Source organism: Phyllobates terribilis, unplaced genomic scaffold, assembly GCF_046119375.1.
Source record: "Phyllobates terribilis strain yellow unplaced genomic scaffold, ASM4611937v1 Scaffold_5__5_contigs__length_657084704, whole genome shotgun sequence".
NCBI classification, from domain to species: domain Eukaryota; kingdom Metazoa; phylum Chordata; class Amphibia; order Anura; family Dendrobatidae; genus Phyllobates; species Phyllobates terribilis.
This window is the reverse complement of record NW_027362765.1, coordinates 197,007,956-197,035,151: the sequence shown is the minus strand read 5'-3', so window position 1 is coordinate 197,035,151 and position 27,196 is coordinate 197,007,956. Positions and strand designations below refer to the sequence as shown.

General features: G+C 45.5%; 1 protein-coding gene across 1 annotated transcript in view; it reads right to left on the bottom strand.

Moving 5' to 3' along the window:
• The window catches only part of LOC141272692 (G protein-activated inward rectifier potassium channel 1-like), a 108,269-nt gene that overhangs the window by 54,666 nt on the left and 26,407 nt on the right, over positions 1–27,196 (bottom strand). The window contains exon 2 of the mRNA XM_073683660.1: positions 11,224–11,440. Coding sequence (XP_073539761.1) covers positions 11,224–11,440 — 217 coding nt within the window. The remainder of the gene's footprint in view (positions 1–11,223; positions 11,441–27,196) is intronic.

Below are 27,196 nucleotides of genomic sequence, written 5' to 3'. Positions count from 1 at the left end.
TGATATACCCATTCCCCCTGCGCTCATAGCTGATCTCCGGGTGAGATACCCCCTCCACCTGCACTCACAGCTGATCTCCGGGTGAGATACCCCCTCCCCCTGCGCTCACAGCTGATCTCCGGGTGAGATACCCCTCCCCCTGCACTCTCAGCTGATCTCCAGGTGAGATACCCCCTAAACTCACAGCTGATCTTCGGGTGAGATACCCCTCCCCCTGTCCTCTCAGCTGATCTCCGGGTGACATACCCCTTCCCCCTGCGCGCACAGCTGATCTCCGGGTGAGATGCCCTCTCCCCCTGCGCTCACAGCTGATCTCCGGGTGAGATACCCCTCCACCTGTCCTCTCAGCTGATCTCCGGGTGACATACCCCTTCCCCCTGCGCTAACAACTGATCTCCGGGTGAGATGCCCTCTCCCCCTGCGCTCACAGCTGATCTCCGTGTGAGATACCCCTCCCCCTGCGCTCTCAGCTGATCTCTGGGTGAGATACCCCCTGCACTCATAGCTGATGTTCGGGTGAGATACCTCCTTCCCCTGTGCTCACAGCTGAACTCCGGGTTAGATACCCCTTCCCCCTGCACTCACAGCTGATCTCTCGGTGAGATACCCCTTCCCCCGGTCTCACAGCTGATATCCGGATGAGATACCCATCCCCCTGCACTCACAGCTGATCTCCGGGTGAGATGCCCTCTCCCCCTGCGCTCACAGCTGATCTCCGGGTGAGATGCCCTCTCCCCCTGCGCTCACAGCTGATTTCTGGGTGAGATACCCCTCCCCCTGCGCTCTCAGCTGATCTCCGGGTGAGATACCCCCTGCGCTCACAGCTGATCTCCAGGTGAGATACCTCTTCCCCCTGCGCTCACAGCTGATCTCCGGGTGAGATGCCCTCTCCCCCTGCGCTCACAGCTGATCTCCGTGTGAGATACCCCTCCCCCTGCGCTCTCAGCTGATCTCTGGGTGAGATACCCCCTGCGCTCATAGCTGATGTTCGGGTGAGATACCTCCTTCCCCTGTGCTCATAGCTGATCTCGGGGTTAGATACCCCTTCCCCTTGCACTCACAGCTGATCTCTGGGTGAGATACCCCTTCCGCCTGCGCTCACAGCTGATCTCCGGTTGAGATACATGCTCCCCCTGTACTCACAGCGGAACTCCGGGTGAGACACCCCCTCCCTCTGCGCTCACAGTTGAACTCCGGGTGAGATACCCCCCCCCCCTGCTCTCACAGCTGATCTCCGGGTGAGATACCCCCTCCCCCTGCGCTCACAGCTGATCTCCGGGTGAGATACCCCCCCCCCCTGCGCTCACAGCTGATCTCCAGATGAGATTCCCCCTGCGCTCACAGCTGATCTCCGGGTGAGATACCTCTTCCCCCTGCGCTCACAGCTGATCTCCGGTTGAGATACATGCTCCCCCTGTACTCACAGCGGAACTCCGAGTGAGACACCCCCTCCCTCTGCGCTCACAGTTGAACTCCGGGTGAGATACCCCCTCCCCCTGCTCTCACAGCTGATCTCCGGGTGAGATACCCCCCCCCCCTGCGCTCACAGCTGATCTCCAGATGAGATTCCCCCTGCGCTCACAGCTGATCTCCGGGTGAGATACCCCCTAAGCTCACAGCTGATCTCCGGGTGAGATACTCCTTCCCACTGCACTCACAGCTGATCTCCAGGTGAGATACCTCTTCCCCCTGCGCTCACAGCTGATCTCCGGGTAAGATAACCCCTCCCCCTGCGCTCACAGCTGAACTCCGGGTGAGATGCCCTCTCCCCCTGCGCTCACAGCTGATCTCCGGGTGAGCTACCCCTCCCCCTGCGCTCACAGCTGATCTCAGGGAGAGATACCCCCTACGCTCACAGCAGATCTTCGGGTGAGATACCTCCTCCCCCTGTCTTCACAGCTGATCTCCGGGTTATATACCCCTTCCCCCTGTGCTCACAGCTGATCTCTGGGGAAGATAGCCCTTCCTCCTGCCCTCACAGCTGATCTCCGGGGGAGATACCACTTCCCCCTGCGCTCACAGCTGATCTCCGGGTGACATACCCCTTCCCCCTGCGCTCACAGCTGATCTCCGGGTGACATACCCCTTCCCCCTGCGCTCACAGCTGATCTCCAGGTGAGATACCACTTCCCCCTGGGCTCACAGCTGATCTCCGGGTGAGATATCCCCTGCGCTCACAGCTGATCTCCTGGTGAGATACCCCCTGCGCTCACAGCTGATCTCCTGGTGAGATACCACCTGCTCTCACAGCTGATCTCCGGGTGAGATAACACCTGCGCTTAAAGCTGATATCCGGGTGATATACCCCCTCCCCTGCACTCACAGCTGATCTCCGAGTGATATACCCCTTCCCCCTGCGCTCATAGCTGATCTCCGGGTGAGATACCCCTTTCCCCTGCGCTCACAGCTGATCTCCGGGTGAGATACCCCTTCCCCCTGCGCTCATAGCTGATCTCCGGGTGAGATACCTCTTCCCCCTGTGCTCACAGCTGATCTCTGGGTGATATACCCCTTCCCCCTGCGCTCATAGCTGATCTCCGGGTGAGATACCCCTTTCCCCTGCGCTCACAGCTGATCTCCGGGTGAGATACCCCTTCCCCCTGCGCTCATAGCTGATCTCCGGGTGAGATACCTCTTACCCCTGTGCTCACAGCTGATCTCCGGGTGAGATACCCCTTCCCCCTGCGCTCATAGCTGATCTCCGGGTGAGATACCTCTTCCCCCTGCGCTCACAGCTGATCTCTGGTTGAGATACATGCTCCCCCTGTACTCACAGCGGAACTCCGGGTGAGACACCCCCTCCCTCTGCTCTCACAGTTGAACTCCGGGTGAGATACCTCCTCCCCCTGCGCTCACAGCTGATCTCCAGGTTAGATACCCCCTCCCCCTGCGCTCACAGCTGATCTCCAGATGAGATTCCCCCTGCGCTCACAGCTGATCTCCGGTTGAGATACCCCCTAAGCTCACAGCTGATCTCCGGGTGAGATACCCCTTCCCGCTGCACTCACAGCTGATCTCCAGGTGAGATACCTCTTCCCCCTTTGCTCACAGCTGATCTCCTGGTGAGATGCCCTCTCCCCCTGCGCTCACAGCTGATCTCCGGGTGAGATACCCCCTCCCCCTGCGCTCACAGCTGAACTCCAGGTGAGATACCCCTCCCCCTGCACTCACAGCTGATCTCCGGGTGAGATACCCCCTACGCTCACAGCTGATCTTCGGGTGAGATTCCTCCTCCCCCTGTCCTCACAGCTGATCTCCGGGTGAGATACCCCTTCACCCTGCCCTCACAGCTGATCTTTGGGGGAGATACCACTTCCCCCTGCACTCACAGCTGATCTCCAGGTGAGATACCTCTTCCCCCTGCACTCACATCTGATCTTCAGGTGAGATACCCCTTCCCCCTGGGCTCACAGCTGATCTCCTGGTGAGATACCCCCTGCGCTCACAGCTGATCTCCGGGTGAGATACCCCCTGCGCTCACAGCTGATCTCCGGGTGAGATACCCCCTGCGCTCACAGCTGATCTCCTGGTGAGATACCCCCTGCGCTCACAGCTGATCTCCGGGTGAGATACCCCCTGCACTCACAGCTGATCTCCGGGTGATATACCCATTCCCCCTGCGCTCATAGCTGATCTCCGGGTGAGATACCCCTTCCCCCTGCGCTCACAGCTGATCTCCGGGTGAGATACCTCTTCCCCGTGCGCTCACAGCTGATCTCCCGGTGAGATACCCCTTCCCCCTGGGCTTACAGCTGATCTCCGGGTGAGATATCCCCTGCTCTCACAGCTGATCTCCGGGTGAGATACCCCCTGCGCTCACATCTGATCTCCGGGTGAGATACCCCTTGCGCTCTCAGCTGATCTCCGGGTGAGATACCCCCTGCGCTCACAGCTGATTTCCGGGTGAGATACCCCCTGCGCTTAAAGCTGATCTCCTGGTGAGATACCCCCTCCCCCTGCACTCGGGGGGGGGGGGGTATCTCACCCGATCAGCTGTGAGCGCAGGGGGAGGGGGTGAATCACAGACACTGTGCTTACAGCAGGGAGCCTTGTGACAGAGAGTACATTGTGCACGCTGCGGGTGGGGAGTTCTTATGTCAGGAACTGCGCAAACTTAACCAGTTGATCACCCACTACCAGGATGTAGTGGAATAATGCCAGGGGGCGCCAGAGAGCAGAATTAAAAAAATAAAACTTGCTATCTTTTGAATGAAGCATAATTTTGAATCACTGTAAATTACAAAACTATTTATTTTCTGGTTGTTTAACTGTATTCTTTATGGTGGCACAACCCCTTTAAGTACTCTTTTTCTGAAATGCCCTGTTGTAACTGTGACAGGGTATGCGGCAGAGCAAGAAGAGACCACCGGACTAAGAACGCTCCAACGGGATTTATTAAGGCAGGCAGCAGACCAAATCAAAAATCCAAGTTATTCCTAAGGTTCATAATAAGTCCACAATCACCGACGCGCGTGAGGTCTTGCCGCAGCTAAGAGCCCCCACACTTCTTCCTCCAGAGATCTCCCAACACAACACTGGTCACGCATAAGTCCATTGTCTTGGGCTACCGGGAACAGCCCAAGGGTAGGGGAGGAGAGGTTTCCCCCCTCCTAGTCGATGGTTTAGTCCATGGCATGGCTCCGATGTGTCTATAAAGATGTGTACTGTGAGTTCTCCCCCTGCTTAAGAGAACAATGGGGAGTCCTCTAGCGGTGTTGACACAAGCCCAAGTTAAATTATGGTTGAGGAACAAAGATCTGGGAAAGAGCATGGGTATTTACATCACATCATGACATTTTATACAGAAATGCAGGACAGGGAAAACAATGTACCATGACAATTCCTTCCCCTCCAATTTTGTGTACGTACAAGGGACCTCTACAGGTCGCTTGTTAAGTACACACAGGCAGGGCTGACCGGACTCAGGGCTCCTCCTGCCTGGACAGTCCATCTGCATTTTGGTGTTGGCTACCTCTTCTATACTGTACTGTAAAGTTATAGGGTTGCAGAGCCAGGCTCCATCATAGTAAGCGTCCATTGTCCCCAGAGGCTCTGTTCAGCCAAGTGAGGGGATTGTGATCAGTAACCACAGTGAATACTCGTCCATACAGATACGGCTTTAGTTTCCGGAGGGCCCACACTATAGCCAGACATTCTTTTTCTACAGTTGCATAGGCCACTTCTCGGTCCAGCAGTCTCCTGCTGGGGTAGGCGACGGGGTGCTCATCCCCCACTACATTCACCTGGCTGAGTACAGCTCCCAATCCATAAGCAGAGGCGTCCGTCTGCACAATGAATCGCCTCTTGTAGTCCGGAGCAGCCAGAACAGGGTCACAGACCAGGGCGTCCTTCAGCCGGTTAAAAGCCTCCTCACAGGCTGGAGTCCAGATTACCAGCCTGGGCATCGTTTTCTTGGTCAGGTCGGTAAGAGGCTTGGCCACAGTGCTAAAATGAGAAACAAATTTTCGGTAGTAGCTAGCAGTGCCCAAAAAAGCCATAACTTGTTTCTTAGTTTGGGGTACAGGCCAGTCTCTAATAGCCTGGATTTTTGCAGGTTCTGGACGGAGCTTCCCTCCCCCTACTCTATGCCCTAGGTACTGGACTTCACCCATCCCCAATTGACATTTATCGGGTCGAATGGTTAGGCCGGCTGCAAGAATCAGGTCAAGAATAACGGCTTCTTGATTCAGATGTTCCTCCCACGTCTGGCTGAAGACGGCGATATCATCTAAGTAGGCACAAGCAAAGTCCCCACATCCCCGGAGGATCTGATCTACCATTCTCTGGAAGGTTGCCGGGGCATTTTTCATTCCAAAAGGCATGCTTAGAAATTCATACAGACCAAAGGGGGTTATAAAAGCGGACCATCCTCTCCCTTCCTCCGTCAGAGGAATTTGCCAGTATCCCTTACTGAGATCTAAGGTAGAGACATATCAGGATCCAGCCATTCGGTTTAGAAGTTCGTCAATACGGGGCATTGGGTAAGGATCACTGACAGTATGTTCATTAAGTCGTCTGTAGTCCACACAAAATCGAGTACTCCCATCCTTCTTTGGTACTAACACCACAGGAGAGGCCCAAGGGCTATGAGAGGCCTGGATTACCCCCAGCTGTAACATCTCCTCTAGTTCGTGCTGCATGGTGTTTCGAACTGATTCAGGTTCCCGGTAAGGAGCCTGTTGTATGGGACGGATACCCTGAGTGTCTACATGATGTTGGGTGACGGTGGTTCGACCTGGTTGAGATGAGAAAGCAGCCTGTCTCTGTTGAAGCACTCCCAGCATCTGGTCTTTCTGTAAGGGGTCCAGGTGATCTCCCAGAGGAACCTGTTCCACAGTGGACGGGGCTCTCGTGGCTTCCATGAGATCCGGTAGGGAGTCCTCTTCCTCGGGACCGTCTTCTGAAGCTAGCCGACAGCTTGCTATCATTATTAGGTTCCGGTCATGGTATTCCTTAATCATATTCGCATGGACAGTCTTTTGTCTTAGTCCCTGATCATCTAGAGCAAGAAGGTAATTGGTGTCATTTAGTTTCTTGAGAACCCGGAAGGGACCCTCCCACGTGGTCTGCAGTTTATTTTGTGGATGGGGAATAATCATTAAGACCCGTTGTCCTTCTACAAACTCCCGATAGCGTGCTTTATGGTCATACCAGGTCTTCTGTCGGGTTTGAGCCATATGCACATGACTCTGGGCGAAACTAGCAAGTTGAGCCAGGGTTTCTCGCAGCTTTAGGACATAAGGGACAACAGGGGCGCCTGTATCTTCAACTTGCCCCGCCCAGTATTCATTGAGCAGAGTTAAGGGTCCTCAGACCTTTCTTCCATAGAGGAGTTCAAAGGGGGAAAACCCGGTGGACTCCTGAGGAACTTCCCGATAGGCAAACAAGAGATGGGGTAGGTATTTCTCCCAGTCTGAATCTCTGTCCGTGAAGGCCCTCAGCATATTCTTCAGAGTGCCGTTAAATCGTTCACAAAGTCCATTTGTTTGTGGATGATACGGTGTCGTTCGAATCGCTCGTACTCCACAGGTGCGCCACAGACACTGGACTAGTTCTGACATGAACTGGGAGCCTTGGTCCGACAAGATCTCACTGGGAAATCCTACTCTGGTGAAAATGGTAACCAGGGTCTCGGCCACCTTGGCTGCAGAAATACTGGACAAGGCCACAGCTTCCGGATATCGGGTGGCGTAGTCCACAACAGTGAGAATGTACTGCTTTCCTGATCTACTTGGCTTAGCTAGAGGCCCAATGATATCAACAGCTACTCTTTGAAATGGCTCTTCTATGATAGGGAGTGGTTGCAGAGGGGCCTTTGGGTGATCTCCGGGTCGCACTCTACGCTGACATATATCACAAGTTCGGCAGAAATGTGCCACTGCCTGAGAAATCCCTCGCCAATAGAAGGTTTGAGTCAATCATCTCTCGGTGCGGGTTTTGCCTTGATGGCCAGCAGTAGGGATATCATGAGCAAGGTGTAGTAGGGGAATCCTGTATTTCTGAGGAACAATCATCTGTTTGTTACAAGTCCAGGGCTTATCTGGGGAAGCAGCATTGGTAACCCTATCCAAAAGTTCATTTTCTCGGATAATCCTTTCCCTGTTCTCCCCTAACTGCCCTGTCTCAGCTCGTGCTCTAAAACTAGCTAGGGTGGGGTCAGTATCGACCTCTTGTCGAAACTGAACTCTATCCCAGGTATCACTCACATTGTCCCCACAAGAAGAATCACTCACCGGCGGTGTCGGCGGTTCTGGTGGCCTCATTTCCATGGATGAGGCCATCTGCTGCTCTCTTAGCTTGACTTCTGGTTACCGCACCGACGAAGTGGCAATGCAGATGTCCCACATCATTTCCTAAAAGAACATCTGCGGGGAGGCCGCTCATCACACCGACCACGCATTGTTTGGCCCCAAAGCCATAATCCAGGGTCACCCTCGCTCTTGGAATATATTTCTGGGTGCCTCCAGCCAATTCAATGGCAATTCCTGGTCCCTTTTGAATTGCTTCTGGCTGAAGTACGCGGGGATCGGCTATGGTAAGAAAAGCCCCAGTGTCACGGAAGCCGACAACCTTTTCGCCATCCAGCACGACCTCCTGTAGATGTTTGTGCTGACGGTCAGAAGAACAGGTGGCTGGGGCTCGCACCCCATAGACTCCTGGTATGGGAGCCAGGGTATCGGAGTCACTTGGCAAGTCTTCAGGGACTGAATCCAGCTCTTCTCCTGGTGAGGGTGTCTGTAGATAATGAACCGGCAAAGGCGGTCTGTAGCTGTCCTGCCTCCGAACACCTGGACATTGGAATTGCAGATGCCCAGGCTGCCCACATCTATAACATCTGCGCTCTGGGACTCTTCCTCCACGTCGTAGTCCCGAAGGCGGAGCAGGAGTAATGCGAGGCACAGTCACACGAAAGTCACCATGAGTGGATGGTCTATTGGGATGGTGAGTATGGGAGGCCGAAGGACCAGGGGCCGCCATCGTCAGGGGGCTGGTAGTTCTTTTCTCACTGAGTAGTAATTTTTTCCATTGAGGCTTGATGGTGAGAGCCTCATCCGCTAGAGCTGCAGCTTCCTCCACCGTGGCTGGTCTCCTTTCACGCACCCATTCTCGGATCTCAGCGGGACACTTGAAGTAAAACTGCTCTTTCAAGATGACCTGGAGGAAGGCCCCCCAAGTTATGGCCTCCTCTCCCTCCAGCCAGCGATTTGTTTGAGTCTGTGGGCATACATCTTGAAGGACACCTCCTCATCACAGGCCAAAGTACAAAACTGGGTCCTATAAGTGTCTGGGGTCACAGCGTAGTGTTCCAGAATAGTCCGTTTAATGTCTGCATACTCACAGTCCCCCCGAGGGTCCATAGCTCTATAGGCTGCGGCAGCTCCACCTTCTAAGAGCCCCACCAGATGTCGTACTCGCTCCCTTTCTGGGACTTCCATTAATCGACACTGATGCTCAAAGTCCTGGAAGAAGCCCTCAATGTAACCTGCAGCCTCCTGGAACGGCTTGAAATCTTTGCGGGACACTCTGGGGAGTTCCCTCATGGTGGGTGCTAGGGTTACAGTCTGTCTGACGCTTCTAGCTGCTTCCAAAGCTATCTGCCTCTCCAGCAATGCCATCTCCTTAGCTCCTCGCATGACCTCCATCTTATAGTCTATGGAGACCTCCTCTCCCATCATTGCCATCTCCTCCTCGTACCACACAGCCCACTGACTTTTTTGGGTATTTACCTCTGCCTGTCGCCTTTCCTCCATTGGCCGTGGAGGTGCTTCCTCAGCGTCCTCTTGCAGGCGAACACCTTCCAAAGCCTCAGTTAGCTGCTTCTTTGAGAGTCCCTTGTAGCTGACCCCCAGTTCATGGGCCTTTGTTTGTAAGCTCACCACAGTCCAGTTCTTGTACTCTGAGGCTCTGGTTCCAGCAGTTGATGGGCCGTTGTCCTCCATTCCTTCTGCTCTGATCCCACCGCTGCCAACCAGTTTGTGACGGGGTATGCGGCAGAGCAAGAAGAGACCACCGGACTAAGAATGCTCCAATGGGATTTATTAAGGCAGGCAGCAGACCAAATCAAAAATCCAAGTTATTCCTAAGGTTCATAATAAGTCCACAATCACCGACGCGCGTGAGGTCTTGCCGCAGCTAAGAGCCCCCACACTTCTTCCTCCAGAGATCTCCCAACACAACACTGGTCACGCATAAGTCCATTGTCTTGGGCTACCGGGAACAGCCCAAGGGTAGGGGAGGAGAGGTTTCCCCCCTCCTAGTCGATGGTTTAGTCCATGGCATGGCTCCGATGTGTCTATAAAGATGTGTACTGTGAGTTCTCCCCCTGCTTAAGAGAACAATGGGGAGTCCTCTAGCGGTGTTGACACAAGCCCAAGTTAAATTATGGTTGAGGAACAAAGATCTGGGAAAGAGCATGGGTATTTACATCACATCATGACATTTTATACAGAAATGCAGGACAGGGAAAACGATGTACCATGACAGTAACAACCTCCTCGTATATTTACATATGAGTAATAATATGTGCAGCTCTTTTTTATGCCTCATAAGGTTACATTTTACAATTAATATACTTTCAATTTTATAATCCTCAAAGGGAATCTGTCACCAGGTTTTTGCTACCCCATTTGAGAGCAGCATAATATAGGGGCAGAGAGCCTGATTCCAGAGATGTGTCACTTACTGGGCTGCTTGCTGCATTATAAAATAACAGTTTTCTTTGCTGCAGATCTACCAGTTCTCTGAATGCTGATCTCTGTATAACTCTGCCCACACCTCTGATTGGCAGATTTCTGTATACACTGTGCATAGGCAAAAAGCTGTCAATCAGTAGTAGAGTCGGGATTATGCAGCGCTCATGAATATGGATGACTTCATGGCAGCAGGTTTACAAGCCTCTAGTGATAATCTCCTGCTAATAAAATAGTGATTTTATCAAAACTACAACCAGCAGCACAGTAAGTGACACATTGCTGGAATCAAGGTCTCTGGCTCTACATTATGCTGCTCTCAGATTTTGTGGCAAAAACCTGGTGACAGATTAAAGGGATTAAATGGAATCATGCTGTATTTGCGCAATAAATAGACACCATCTGTGAATTCAACTCACTTGGACCCATAGACCCATTGCTATACATAGTAGGTGGAGGGTCCCATGACAAAGAATAAAAAGGGTTTGCTTTTAGGGGGTGCTTGACACCACTGTATGCCTAACCACTAACAACTGCTGCCCCCTGCCCAATTTTTTGACCTTCATACATTTTCCTATGCTATTCTTGCCACCTATTATAACGCTGAACAAACCAATTTGAAATGGGGCATTGTCTCTATTGACCCCAATGCAGCCGCGTTCTCTACCTCTGCACAGGTATGAATATGTGTAGGCTACACTGTAATATTAGTTGTCTGGAGATAGTGCTTTTATGTTGCAGTTGACCAGTGAAGTTGGCTTATGTCCGTGCCCTTTATTTCCTTTGTGTTTTCCTCTTTTCTCCCTTCTTCAGCCTGACCTGCTTTCTCTGTCTCCCTCCCACTATCGCTTGTTTTCTTACCTTGTCTCATTCCTGCTCCCTCTCCCTCTATCCTCCTTATCATGTTTATCATACTCTTAATATAAATCATTTCATTATTGATCTGCTTCTTTGCTATACTAAAGTATGTTGTACTTCATTCTCGGTTCCTGTCGTAGCGATCATGGAATCATTATGATGCTCTAATTCTCACCTGTAGTTTCCACAATGCCTTCCAGAATGACAACTATCTCAAACTGCTCACTCCGCAGTGACTTGTGTGAGAGATCAAAGAATGGACTCCGACGGTTAATCTCATGGCAGATTGTTAGTGGAGAAACTAGGAACAGTTGATCAGCTCCGGTGCCAAATCCAACATCCAGCTCACGTTGGTCTAGCGGCAGGAATTCACCTTCTGGGGTCTGTCTGGACTGAGAAACAATGCAAATATTAAATGATTCATCATATCAGAAATTCTGCCTGCAATGTGGATGAAAGTAATAAGCAATGTGAATATTTGTTTCTAGATGGTCAGTTACCCTACATTTCATTACAATTAAGGCTTAAAGAGAAACCATCATTTTAATTTTTATATCATAAATTAATTGAACATGTGAAAATAAGTCAGTTTATAATATCTTATCAGAGCAATCTGCTTCTTTCTCTTCCTCCTGGATTGATCTTTCACTTTTAATTCACATATAAAATCTGTTGAGTGAAGACAGATTTTACCATTACTGAGATAGGAGATGACTGTTGCTGCTAGTAAAATTCTATGGAGTGGGTAGATTCTAGAGTCAGACACAGACATTCTGCTGCAAGTTCTCCTGAAACAACAGTTCCATTTTAAGGTGCATTTACACTGGCTGATTATCGTGAACGCACATTCATCCAGTAAAATGATTTTTATCTTGCTTAAAAATCATCTTTTTTGGCAGCACATTGTCTTATTGTCTTGGGCAAACAGGACATGTGCTGCCGAGGACAATGACAGTCTATGTGCACAAAACGCTCTGTTACTAATTGTTCTGTGCTTTTGCCCTGTCTATATAGGTTATTGATTCTATGTAACCAATTGGCTGTCGTTAATAGCCGCAGGTCGGCCCGTGTATGTGGTCGTATTATAGTTCCATGTAAGATGCCACAGACGTCAATGTGGTCTCAACTGTACCTCCATATTCCACAAATTTCTAATGAAGATTCTTCAGGTGTAACAGGAAATTTGAATATATAGAAAAGCATCCAATTTCTTAAAATATACAAAAAATCCTAAAACAATTTTTACACTCTACCAGTGTCCACACCTTGAGCATGGGTTCCTAGCCGTCTTTTTCTCCTCTAACGCCACAAGTAACTGTCAATACCACAGCCTAGATTTAGGTGTTGTAGCTCATATCCATCTTCACTGCTGAAAGATTAATGTGTCCATAGATGAGATAACTTTGATCTTAAAGGAGTTTTCCGTGAGTCACATTTATTATCCATCCATGTCTGATTGCTGATACCCACAACAATCACGAGAATAGGGTGCTTGAACCCTTTTTCATCCTAGCTGTAGTCGAGATTGAATGGAGTAGAGCGTCTGGCAATCTTCATCAGTCCCATAGACTACTGCACCATTTAATCCAGACCAAAACGAGGAGGAAATGTAGTCGAGGCCTTGTCCTACTGATTTTGGGTGCTTGGGTGCTGATGTGGACAGTTGATAATTTGGATTAATTGGAAAACCCTTTTAAGGTGTGGTTTTCTATTTTAAGTAGAAGGGCAAAAATTTTGATTGAGTTGAGCCAAGGCATAATTTAATGTTCCTGTGTCCCAATGCAAAAGGATCTTCACCACCCCACATAAAAAAAACAAAAACAAAACACATTTAATGTATAGCATGGTCGTTCTTTATTTATGTTAGAAAAGACACTCGCAACCCCAGACACCAGAGTCTGGGTGCGGTGGCATATTCTGCACCATCTATAGTATATCCTTGGTATCTAGTAGTTTGACCCAACTCTTTTTTCTGTTGATGACAAGAGAAGCTTTTTAACATATGAGATACTCTTAGAAGGTGGTTTGTTGAGGATGATGGATTGCAGGTGACCCCAAAGACCCCTAAACATATTAGATGAATTAGATTCAGAAGAACTGTTTGACAATCAGATTGTTGCATGACAGGTGATGTTGGGGGAGAATTACTAGGCAATTGGAATTTCATCCCCCTATCCTTGTGTTTTCAGGAAGAATAAGCAGCTGCCAGAGGTTTGGAGTATCAGTCTAGACTCTGTCCATGGAAAACAGTGGAGCGCTCGCCTATATAAGGCGAGTTTGGAGAGACCGTTGTCTGCTCAACAAACTTTCATCCAACAGCTAATTTATGTGTATGGCCAGGTTTACAGGTATCAATTTGTCTCCATCACCTCCAGATTCTTAAGAGTTTTATGGGCTGGAATGGGTAAAATTGTAACCTTTGCATCATCTCCATGGTGCTCTTTTATGATTATAACTTAATTTCCATACTTGTAAGTAGTGGGTAAAACCAGAATTTAAGCCAAGAGATATTAGTTAAATATTAAAGCTGACTCCCTTTTCCAAATTATATTCCTGTCTGTGCTGTACACTGGGAGAATGAACAGTTGGTTCTTCAGGTTCTGAAATGTAGATATTTTAATAGGTTCCAAATATGTATGAATGTACTAAAAATGGTCATATAAGATTATAAAATTGTTTACCCCTCTTGTCCTTGTGCTGTGCCTGATGTAGCAACTCATCCAGAATCATTTGAATTGAGCTAAGCCATAATACCAGACCCTGTCTATACAGTGACGCGATTTCTTGAAAAAAATAGTCAGTCTTAGGCCACGTTCACATGTTCAGTATTTGGTCAGTATTCTACATCAGTGTTTTTATGTGAAAACATAGCTTTAGGGTTCGTTTACACCGACCGACCGGTGACACTAAACGACCGCCAATCGGTAAACACTGATCGGCAGACATTTAATAGTCTGTTTACACGGGCAGACTGTGGCAAATGATGGGCACTGAAAGATTTGTAATAGATTGTCTGCCATGCTTCTTGGCAGTGCGAGTCCTATTTACACAGAATGAGGCACTGATGAGAACAATGATTTTGATGAACGAGCTTTTTACACTGAAAAATTATCGTGAAAGGAACGTTATTAAAAACGATAATGTTTTCATTGTAAATGAGGCTTTAAATTTGTAAGCAAAGCGTTTGCTAATCACTGCGGGTAAATTAACAGCCACATGTAAGGGATAATTTATAAGAAATATAAGCCACACATGCACTTTACATCATGTGAAAAGCCTCATATCGTTGGACAACGTATGAGCGGTATGTGATATTTCCGTCTGAGCTTTAGCTACTTGCATATCAAATTTGATATAGGTGGTGCAGATTGGTAGAGCCATATCATGCAAGGCATAAAAGCTGAACTGCAATGGTGGCAAATCGGCAGTGAATGTGGCTACCACCCAGCTGGGAATCAATAGGGTTGTGCCCAGTCATTGTGTGCATGGCCAGCTTTATTCCATTCTGAAGTGTTTGCATCGTAGCAGATAACTTGAATAGAGCTGTGCTGGAATTGAACTTGAAAATCATGTGTTTCGCCTAGGCAGTCCAAGATTAATGGAGCATGACAAATTTATATCCACCAAATGTGTGCGTAAGAAAAGAGAGAAATTAACTATTTTCCTACAAGTTGTGAGTCTGCGCTAGGCCCTTCTGAGACTGAGAAGCCTTCAACTTTCAAGGAACAATCAGAATATTTAAAGACTTGGCGCAATATGTTATTCTCTACCGCTTGTGATATGCCGCCGGCTAGGTTCAGATACTTTAGAGTAGGTTTACCTTTGATTAACCCAAACATACATGCTAGGGAATGACATAAACCGAAATTTCCTTCCATAAATTTGTAATTAAAATGGCTTCCGTAATAAGTGGGCGTGATCCATTAATAATGCATCAAGGCAGCGGAGAAAACAGCAGGAAATGGTTTAAAAAAATAACATTGCTCACCCAAATAAATCCCCTGCCACTCCAGCACTAATGCTCCATACTAGTCCTGCAGCGATGACGTTAACCCTAAGGCCAGTGATTGGCTGCAGCAGTCACATGAATGATGTACATAACATTGTTGCAGAACTAGTGCAGACTACTAAACATTTAATGGTTACTGTTTATCGTTAAATTGTGTTCGCACGATGCCTTTCTGATGTGTTTTATATGATTTTCCCAAAAATCTGTAAAATCACTGTTTTTGCTGCATTTTCTGAAAATTGTGTGAAACAATGAAATTTGAAAGACAGGTCATAGTTTTCAGGAATGTGTCACTTATTAGGCTGTGTGCTGTTGTTTCAAAACAATCAATGTTTTATCGCCGGGAGATTATCACTGGCTGGACTACCGTTCCAATGAATCTTGGTCAAACCAAGCCCCCTCCTCTGATAAGCAGCTCACTGTCAACAGACAATGTACACAGAAAGCCTGGTGTGGGCGGGGTTAGCTTTCTCAGCTCTGCTACATGCTGCATCTAAAAACTCTGATTGTGTCACAACTGCTGCACCCAGTAAACTAAGTGATACATCGCTGGAATCAGGGTCTCTTTTACTACATTATGCTGCTCTCAGATGAGTTAGCAAAAACCTAGTGACAGATCCCCTTTAAACAGGGTTACTTTTAGTTAGAAAGGTACCTAATAACATGCAGCTGGGACTCCAGGAATTAGTAGTAATATTCAGGGGAACCTCGCATCAAATGTTTGATTTTCCTGCAGCACATCCGCAGGAAAAATGAAGTATTACATGGTGCCAATTATAATCTGCCTCGGTAATGCATGGATTATCTGGGTCCTCAAGAAAGAGAGAGGAATTCTTTGTAGAAACTAACTACTCAATCAAAATGATTTAGATCCTAAAAAATGAACTACTTCTACTAAAGAGATTTTAGGCTTCACAAAAAAAATGAACCTATAGATGGTGGTCCACTGTTGAGGTCCTTATTTCTTAGCCAGAGATAAAAGATGCTGTAGAGAGCCTCTCTTGATTTGTAGGACCCAACAAATGCATGTCGACTGCCCAGTTATTAGCAGGACATAATATGATGACCCGTCACACTGGACTCCAATATGACAAGACAATATTAACATCATGTACTTTGAATCAGAAGGAAATTTATATTTTAATAGTGACGAACGCATACACAGCTTTCCTGTAATGATGGGTTTTTACATACAATATATTGTAGCCCTCCAGGAAATTAAAGTCTTTTCTTGGCTGCGCATGATTGATACCAGAATCTAATAAAAGTAAACCTTGTCAGATTTTAATATCAAAGTTTATAGCAAAATATAAGAGTTTGATATTACTTTACTGTTACCCCAATGAAAAACTAATTAAAGTGCAAAAATAATATATATCGTAATAGCCAAAAAAAACAGGGAGTTATTACAATGGGTGCAGTAAACCCCCTCTTGCCTACCTCTGGGGCTTGTATCATCAGGATTGCAGATTCATTGAATTCCCTGGGGTGTAGGTAGTTATTATTACCATGAATAGACATTGATATGAAGAATACATAGTTTATTGAAAGTAAATACGGAATTTTTAGGCTGCACTATTTTGTATTGATAAGTAAAAAAGGCAAAGATTTGTACCTCAATTTGATGCAAGCTGAATGAAAGGGTTCATGAACATGCTGTAGTACTGATCTGCAGGGACTCTGTGTGCTGCCATACAGTGCCTGCATAAAGCCCCATATTACAAAGTTATTCTCCCCTAAAAGTAATGCTTCTAAGGAAGAATACCGCTGTAATACGACATCTGAGGGAGCACGCCATGATTCTTTTTGTCAGACACATAAGGAAATCTGGCAGGAAAAAAAACCTGTAAAGTCCTGCTCATCGTTATTGACACCCATGAAGTTTAAGTCCATAATGTGGAATATCTCCTGAAAAAAATGAATCAAGTGAAACAGTTTTTTGTATAGAGCACTTGTGTTAAATACAAAAGAGCAAATGATGGACAAGAATTTAAAACAAAAAACAATGAGAGGGAAAAATAGAAAAACCTCAAGCTTGCTGTGTTATTTGTATTGGCACCTTTTACATTAATTTAGTATGGAAACACATTTTGACTCGCCTGTGGTAAATCACCAAAGAGATTCACCTGTGATTAATTGGCGGTGCCCATGTCACATGAATTAGCCAATGAATGATGACTTCAGTGTTTTAAAAAGCCACATGGTAGGCCCTGTTTCTTTATCACAGTGGTGAAGACAAAGGAGCTATCTGAGGACATCAGAACTGCTATTATTAGCAAACACATCTCTTCCAAAGGGTATAAGGCCATCTCCAAAGACCTTGATATCTCAGTTTCAACAGTGCACAATGTTATTAAGAAGTTTGTCAAGCATGGAACCGTCAAGAACCTCCTTGGACGTGGGGGAAAGAGGAAAATTGACAAGAGATGTCTTGGAAGGTTGGTGTGAATGGTTGAAAAACACCAAGTCAAACATCCAAAGACCTGAAGGCCAACCTGGAACAGTCTGGGGTCATGCTTTCAACAAGTACCATACGCCGTACACTAAACCAAGCAGAGCTTTATGGGTGAAGGCCAAGGAAGAAACCATTGCTGAAGAATAGACATAAAAAGAAATGACTGATCTTTACCAAAAAGTACCTTGACCAACCACAATCCTTCTGGGAAAATGTTCTGTAGACAGATGAAGCAAAAATAGAGCATTTTGGCAATGCAAAGCAACAGTTTGTTTACGGACGATGCAATGAAGCTTATAAGGAAAAGAACACCGTACTAACAGTTAAGCATGGTGGAGAATCCATAATGCTGTGGGGTTGCTTTGCTGTGTCTGCTAATGGAGGCCTTGACCATATCACAGGAATCGTGAAATCAGAGAATCTTCAAGAGATTTTAGAGCGAAATGTCCTACCCAGTGTAAGAAAACTTGGTTTGAGTCGAAGATCATGGGTCCTCCTGCAAGACAATGATCCAAAGCACACATCCAAAAGTACACAGGAATGGTTTAAAAAGAAAAAATGGACTGTTTTAAAATGGCCAGCTATGCATCCTGACCTCAATCCCATTGAAAATCTTTGGGGTGAGCTGAAATTGGGAAAAAGAACCCTGCAAACATTCAAGAGCTTGAACAAAGGAAGAGTGGCAGAAAATGCCAGCTGAGCAGTGCAAGAAGAGAAGTTTATAGATGGCTACAAGAAATTTTTGGAGGCTGTCAGCAATGCCAATTGGTGTGCAATCAAATATAAATTAGGGGTGCCTTTATTGCTGCACATGATGTTTATTCTGTTTTTTTCTTTGAAATTGCAACATGGAAGTTGAAAAACAATGTTTTATTGTTGTATTACTTTGGACCACTAATTTAAAAATCCTGAGGATATAACTTTGGTACATTGAAGGGGAGCCAATAATGGTGAGAAGCACTGTATGATCTGTGAAGTGCAGAATGGCCCATAGAGTTTCATGGGTGAATTTCATAACTCTGCTCACAATTTGGAGGCTGTACAGTACCATCATATACCCATGTATGAAGCACTAACAAGTTCATAAAGGGGCTTCTCCCCACTAAATACAGTTATCTTCTATCTATAGGATAGGTGATAAGTGAATGATTGCAAAGGATCTGACCATTGGGACCCCAACAATTTCAAGAATAAAGCTCTCAAGAACTCTTGTATGAATGGAACACACATGTGTCATCACCACTCTAGTCACACAGAACTTTAGAATCATTGTGGGTCCCTGTGGTCTGATCACCTCAGTAATCATAGATTTAACACCTATGCTGTAGATTCGGGGTGAGAAACCTCCCGGCCTTAGAGCCCTTTATGGCCTGCAATGTAATTTCATCCGGTCCCTGGGCAGATTCCAGGACCACAGTGCTTTGGCCAGTGGTCCCGTTTAGCGAGCCGGTGGCCCTTAAATTCTTTCTTAGTCTGTGAGCAACTGTATTTCACTACTGAATGCTGCAGCGCATGCATTCAACGATTACGCCCTGACGATGGCCAGTTCCATTGTCAGGGCATTCTTTGGGGGCATAGTTAGCTCTCTGTGCTTCTGTCCCGCTCCTATTATGAAGGCAGAAGTTGGTGTGATGTATATGCTCCAACCCATGTGATATATATGTGCTAGCCCTAGTGACTCCTATGCGATGTATTTGCTCCAGTTACAGTCTCTCCTTTATAATGCATACTGCAGTCTCAGTGTTTTCTATGTGATATATTATGCGTGAGTCAAAGTGTTTCATATGTGATCTACAGTCATGGCCAAACATGTTGGAACCCTTGAAATTGTTCCAGAAAATAAAGTATGTCTCCTCGAAAATTATTGAAATTACACATGTTTTGTTATACACATGTTTGTTTCCTTTGTGTGTATTGGAATAACACTAAAAAAGAGAGAAACAAGGCAAATTGGACATAATTTCACACAAAACATTAAAAATTGGCTGGACAAAATTGTTGGCACCCTCAACTCAATATTTGGTTGCACACCCTTTCGAATAAATAACTGCAATCATTCGCTCCTATAACCATCAACAAGCTTCTTACACCTCTCAACTGGAATTTTGGACCACTCTTCTTTTGCAACCTGCTCCAGGTATCTGATATTTGAAGGGTGCCTTCTCCCAACAGAATTTTAAGATCTCTCCATATGTGTTCAATGGGATTTAGATCCAGACTCATTGCTGGCTACTTCAGAAATCTCCAGCGCTTTTTTCCATCCATTTCTGAGTGCTACTTGAAGTATATTTGGGGTCATTGTCTTGCTGGAAGACCCATGACCTAGGTCGCCAAACCAAGCTTTCTGACACTAGGTAGTACATTGCGACCCAAAATCCTTTGGCTGGGTCCACACAGTCAAGGCATCCAGTACCAGAGGCAGCAAAACAACCCCAAAACATTTTTGAGCCTCCACCATATTTGACTGTAAGCACTGTGTTCTTTTCTCTGTAGGCCTCATTCCATTTTCAGTAAACAGTAGAATGATGTGCTTTACCAAAAAGCTCTATTCTCATCTCATCTGTCCACAAGATGCTTTTCCAGAAGGATTTTGGCTTACTCACATACATTTTGGCAAACTGCAGTCTAGCTTTTTTATGTCTCTGTTTCAGCAGTGGGGTCCTCCTGGGTTTCCTGCCATGGCGTTTAATTTCATTTAAATGTCAACGGATAGTTCGTGCTGACACTGATGCACCCTGAGCCTGCAGAACTGCTTGAATTTCTTTGGAACTTGATTGGGGCTGCTTATCCACCATCTGGACTATCCTGCATTACAACCTTTCATCAATTTTTCTCTGCCGTCCATGGAGATTAGCTACAGTGCCATGGGTTGTAAGCTTCTTGATTATGTTGCGAACTGTGAACAAAGGAACATCAAGATCTCTGGAGACAGACTTATAACCTTGAGATTGTTGATATTTTTCAACAATTTTAGTTCTTAAGTCCTCAGACAGTTCTCTTCTCCTCTTTTTGTTTTCCATGCTTGGTGTGGCACACATACAGACACACAATGCAAAGATTGAGTCAACTTCTCCCCTTTATCTGGTTTCAGGTGAGATTTTCATATTGCTCACACTTGTTACTTGCCACAGGTGAGTTGAAACGAGCATCACATGCGTGAAGCAAAGGTGCTAACAATTTTGTTCGTTCAATTTTGGGTTCTATGTGAACTTTTGTCCAATTTGGCTTGTTTTCTCTTTTTTTGTGTTGTTCCAATATACACACAGGAAATAAACATGCATATAACAAAACATGTGTAATTGCAATAATTTTCTGGGAGAAATTACACACAGGTTGACTCAATTTAGTAATTCTGGGACTTCTGGAAGCAATTGGTTACTCAGGATTTTATTTATGGGTATCAGACTACAGGGGATTGAATACAAATGCAAGTCACAATTTTCAGATTTATATTTTTAAATTAAATAGAAATCCATGTATCATTTCCTTTACACTTTGCAAATACTTGCTATTTTGTGCTGATATATCACATAACATCCCAATAAAGTATATTTAAGTTTCTGGGTGTAACGGAAAAACATGTGGAAAAGTTCACACGGTATGAATACTTTGCCAAGGCACTGCATATAGCAGTCTCAGTGTCTCCCATGTGATATATACAGCAGTCTCGGTGTCTCCTATGTGATGTATACAGCAGACCCTCCTCTGCTTGAGTTCTATAAATGTAATGTGAACAGTGTTGAATTTGCCACTTTGAGGAGACATGCAGTGAAATACAGTATATATCTATGTTCAGTACAACTTATTGCTGTGAGATGTTTTTTACAAAACTTATCGCAAAGAGTTTTTCCAGAACGACGTAAACCTGGAAAAGCAGTTGTGAGTAGCAACATCATCAATATCACCTAACATCACAGCTGCACCAAAGAGAAGCAGCTCCAGCCATCACATTAGCGGTGAGTTAATTAATTGTTTGACTACATATAGCAGGATAATTTTCAAGTTGAAATTTTTTATGGGCCCCAACTGATGTTATAAATACCCAAAAGGCCCTTGGCAGAACAAAGGTTCCCCACCCAATTTGTAGATGGTTGATAAATGTATTTAGTGGGGAAACCTATACAGTGCCTACAAGTAGTATTCAACCCCCTGCAGATTTAGCTGGTTGACACATGCGGAATTAACTTGGCATTGTGACATTTGTACTGTAGATCAGCAGAAGTGGGAAATGCACTGCAGCAAATGTTTTGTTTTGTTTTTTTTGTTTTTTTTAAAAACGTTAAAAGTTAATTCAGAGTGTCATTTATTATTCAACCCCTCAAACCACAAGAATTCTGTTTGGTCCCCCAAAAGTATTAAGAAGTAGTTCAGGCACCAAGAATAATGCGCTTCACATGTGTGGATTAAAGATCTCTTTTGCCAGCCTTTTCTGACTATTTAAGACCCTCCCCAAACTTGTGAACAGCACTCAGACATGGTCAACATAGGAAAGACAAAAGAGCATTCCAAGGCCATCAGAGACAAGATCGTGGAGGGTCACAAGGCTGGCAAGGGGTACAAAACCCTTTCCAAGGAGTTGGGCCTACCTGTCTCCACTGTTGGGAGCATCATCCGTAAGTGGAAGGCTTATGGAACTACTGTTAGCCTTCCACGGCCAGGACAGCCTTTGAAAGTGTCCTCCCGTGCCGAGGCCAGGCTTGTCCGAAGAGTCAAGGCTAACCCAAGGACAACAAGGAAGGAGCTCCAGGAAGATCTCATGGCAGTGGGGACATTGGTTTCAGTCAATACCATAAGTAACGTACTCCACCGCAATGGTCTCCGTTCCAGACGAGCCCGTAAGGTACCTTTACTTTCAAAGCGTCATGTCAAGGCTCGTCTACAGTTTGCTCATGATCACTTGGAGGACTCTGAGACAGACTGGTTCAAGGTTCTATGGTCTGATGAGACCAAGATCGAGATCTTTGGTGCCAACCACACACGTGACGTTTGGAGACTGGATGGCACTGCATACGACCCCAAGAATACCATCCCTACAGTCAAGCATGGTGGTGGCAGCATCATGCTGTGGGGCTGTTTCTCTGCCAAGGGGCCTGGCCATCTGGTCCGCATCCATGGGAAGATGGATAGCACGGCCTACCTGGAGATTTTGGCCAAGAACCTCCGCTCCTCCATCAAGGATCTTAAGATGGGTCGTAATTTCATCTTCCAACAAGACAACGACCCAAAGCACACAGCCAAGAAAACCAAGGCCTGGTTCAAGAGGGAAAAAGTCAAGGTGTTGGAGTGGCCTAGTCAGTCTCCTGACCTTAACCCAATTGAAAACTTGTGGAAGGAGCTCAAGAATAAAGTCCACATGAGACACCCAAAGAACCTAGATAACTTGGAGAAGATCTGCATGGAGGAGTGGGCCAAGATAACTCCACAGACCTGTGCCGGCCTGATCAGGTCTTATAAAAGACGATTATTAGCTGTAATTGCAAACAAGGGTTATTCCACAAAATATTAAACATAGGGGTTGTATAATAATTGACCCACACTTTTATGTTTAAAATTTAATAAAATTCAACTGAGCAACATAACTTTTTGGTTTGTAAGATTTATGCTTCTGTTCATAAAACCTACTCTCGTTTGCAGTTTGAAGGCTCTAACTTATTTGCATCTTATCAAACCAGCTAAATCTGCAGGGGGTTGAATACTACTTGTAGGCACTGTAGGTTAACTTTGATATAACAGTGTAGCAATTTACTAACATAAAAACATAAACATGCTATCCAACCGTCCCATTTTTGGAAGAATTGGACAGCGAAATGGGTAAAAAGTAGGCAAAAATGTGTGCATTTCCAGGATGTTTTGTAGGTATTCCTAGGCAAAATGGGAAAGGGCTTAAAACAGTATGGGGATGCAATGTTTGGAGGTATGATTAAAAGGGTTTTCAGCTCTAAGGAAACTGGATCCCATATGCTCTTATCTACCTAAAATAACAAACAGAGCAGGGTCCAGTCCCAGCTCCCAGCCACTGCTGGTCTTAGTGTTTTGGTTGCATTGGTTACATGATGTTAACAATGCGTATCAATGCTGCAGTTAACCAATTCCAAGCTGTCTACCTTGTCTGAGCCACTGAACTTAGTGATTAGCTACAGCAGTGATCAGAGCCATCAATATGACATCACCACTGTAGCCAAAATAACAAGTCCCAAGTAGCAGCAGATAGACAGCAAACATGGAGCTCCAGCTCTGAACCCAGGGATGGGGAGTAACTGCTCTGTTTATTATTTTAAATATATAATAGTGTTTGAGGTTCACTTTCCTTACAGTGGAAAACCCTTTTAAATAGTGACTCAATTTTTTATTTAATTAATGATCAGTCTTTGCACACTTATAGATCTTTGAATTATACACTATTGTATACTTTCTAAAACACCATTCTGATAGTGATGATTTAACTTTTTAGTTAATGCTCTTTTAGAAGCTGCTTTGAACTGCTGCTATAGCAAGAATTGGAAGCCAAGCTCTATTGCCAAAAACTCTTATGCCTCCTTCATACGTCCATGTTTAAATGGTACTTGTGCCGTCAGTGTTTTCCATCAGTGTGTCATCCGTGTGTCCATTTTTACCATCAGTGTGGACATGGTTAAAAAAAGAATTAAATTACAAAGTTTCTCCTATACTCTCCAATGTTAAACACGTACAGCATACATACAGCACACAGATGACACATCCATGCTGCCGGAAAAAAAAACGGTATGTCTCCATGTGTTTTGCAAGGACACAAGATCTGTGTAAAAACATGAACATGTACATAGTAGCGAAGGTTATAATGGGTACGTGTGGCATCCGTATAAGAGATGGATGCCAAACGTACTGCAAACACAGACATGTGAAAGGGGCTTTACACATAAGGGAAAAGAGAAGCTTAGACACGGTGAGTGATTTTAATTAGAGATTCAGTACAAATTCATGCTATAGCACCAGTTCAATGCAACTCCTAAAAGGGCATTAAAGGGAATCTGTCGGCAGGTTTTGTTGTGACACAATCAAGGTTCTTAGATTTAGCATGAAGCAGAGGTGAGAGAGCTAACCCCGCCCACACCAGACTATTGACAGTGAGCTGCTTATCACAGGAGGGGGGTGGAGTCGGACCACTGATCACGCTGCCAGCTAGTCACAGCAATGATAATGTCCTAGTGATAAAACCTTCACTGTTAGTAAACAACAGCGCACAGCTTGATAAGTGGCGCATTGTGGAAATCTGTGTTTTAATCCCATCGCCATGATGTCCACAGATTACATAACAAAAACCTGCTGACAGATTCCCTTTAACTAGGCAGTTAAATCAGCACCTTCAGCATGGTACTTGAGAGAGAAGAAAGCAAAATAAGATAATAGACTACATCACAAGATACATAAAGGCTGATGAATGACTAAAAAGTACATTTACAAATTAAAATCTTGTTTCTGTTTTGTAGCCAGCAATGAAGACAACGATTGCATCTTGATTACTCCCTTGGCTACGTCTTGGGTTTTGTAATAATGTATACTGTACATCTATCTCCCCTTTCTGTTATAGTCTGTATCACATTTACATGATATAGGACATTCAGTAAGCAGATGCTTTTCCTTACATTTCTGGCAACCAGAATAGAAAAAAAAACATTTTGATGATTACCTACAGATGACAGGCAAATAATGCAAAATAGAAACAATATTTGTATGAAAAGCTTCTTCTTGTTTTTGATTAGTTTTATTTATAAAAAGTATTAGACTCTCCCCGCCATTCCTTCACATGTAGGGGCAAATGAGCAGCTGCCAGACATTAATGGCATCTCTAGGGGAAACAGTATTAAAAAAAAAGATGATCTACAAGTCACATCAGCAGATTGAAAGTGTAGTGCCAGGAAGTCTGCATCACTAAAGAGAGATATCACACGTAGAAGTAAGAGGACGATATTCAATTGGTTTTATGGAATTATTGGGGTCATGTTAACCTACAGGCATATGTGTATTCCTAGGCATGAGCACATCAAATTATCATGCGCATATAAAAGCTGGGGAGCCCTGACAGAAATCGAAGATTAGACAGAGCTAGAACTTATTATTAGCAATAATTCAAAGAATAATTGTCCAATAGCAATAGAATCTCATTTGAGCCTTTTCGTTCCTCTTCGACCCTGGTTCAGCAGCCACATCAGTATTACGTGGCCATGTGACAGGAGCCCTATTAACCACCTCATACTTTGTAGAATCCCTGCCAGAATCTCTTTTGATTTGTAAGCCTAGTGCAATGTCATCCTTGTGGCATGACTCACACATGATGGCGCATCAAAACGGATGTCAGGGATGCCGGCAGGTAGGAGGTGGTTCACTGGGCTCCCATCAAGCGACCACAGAACACTGATGTGGCTACTTGACCATACTGCTCCAGGACACTGTCTTACTTGGCGGTCACAGCTTAGAATAAATTGGTACTTACAAATAGGGATGAGTGGATTGATTTGCGGAGGATTGAGTAGGCTCAAATTTCCTGAAATTCACGGTTTCATGTGAATTCAAACATTCTGAGATTCAATTCATGGTTTGCAAAAAAATGAAAATTTGCCCAGCACCATTTCCCTCCCGCATGTAGACCTCCCCAGAATGCCCTGCTGCTATGACATCTTATGGGTTATACAGTAGTAGTCAGTGCCTGGGTCATCACTGATCAGCAGTTCCCATTGGAACATAATTTGTACAGTTGTTTCCCATCTCCAGAGTCACAGGGTCAGCGGGGTCCTCTATCTCTCCTGTAGAGTATAAGCTCTTATGGTCAGCAGTGTTCTGTCTGTCTCTCCTGTAGAGTGTGAGCTCTTATGGTCAATGGGGTCCTCCCTGTCTCTCCTGTAGAGTATAAACTCTTATGGTCAGCCTGTGTCTCTCTCCTGTAGAGTGTAAGCTCTTATGGTCAGCAGGGTCCTCTCTCTCACTTGTAGAGCGTAAGCTCTTATGGTCAGCAGGGTTCTCTCTTCTGTAGAGTGTAAGTCTTTATGGTCAGCAGGGTCCTCTCTCTCTCCTGTAGAGTGTAAACTTTTATGGTCAGTGGGGTCCTCTCTCTCTATCCTGTAGAGTGTAACCTCTTATAGTTAGCAGGGTTCTCTCTCCTGTAGAGTGTAAGCTCTTATGGTCAGCAGGGTCTTCTCTCTCTTGTAAAGTGTAAGCTCTTATGGTCCGCAGAGTCCTTTCTCTCCTGTAGAGTGTAAGTCTTTATGGTCAGCAGGGTCCTCTCTCTCTCCTGTAGAGTGTAAACTTTTATGGTCAGTGGGGTCCTCTCTCTCTCTCTCCTGTAGAGTGTAAGCTCTTATAGTTAGCAGGGTTCCCTCTGCTGTAGAGTGTAAGCTCTTATGGCCAGAAGGGTCCTCTCTCTCTCTACTAAAGTGTAAGCTCTTATAGATAGCAGGGTTTTCTCTCTTGTAGAGTGTAAGCTCTTATGGTCAGCGTGGGCCTCTCTCCTGTAGAGTGTAAGCTCTTATGATTAATGGAGTCTTCTCTTTCTCCTGTAGAATATAAGCTCTCATAATCAGCAAGGTCATCTCACTTTCCCCTGTAAAGTGTTAACTCTTACGGTCAGCTGGGTTCTCGCTTCCTCTCCTCTCTCCCATGCATATCTTCTGAGCATTTACAAGCTTTTCAGTATTAAGATTTGCACAAATT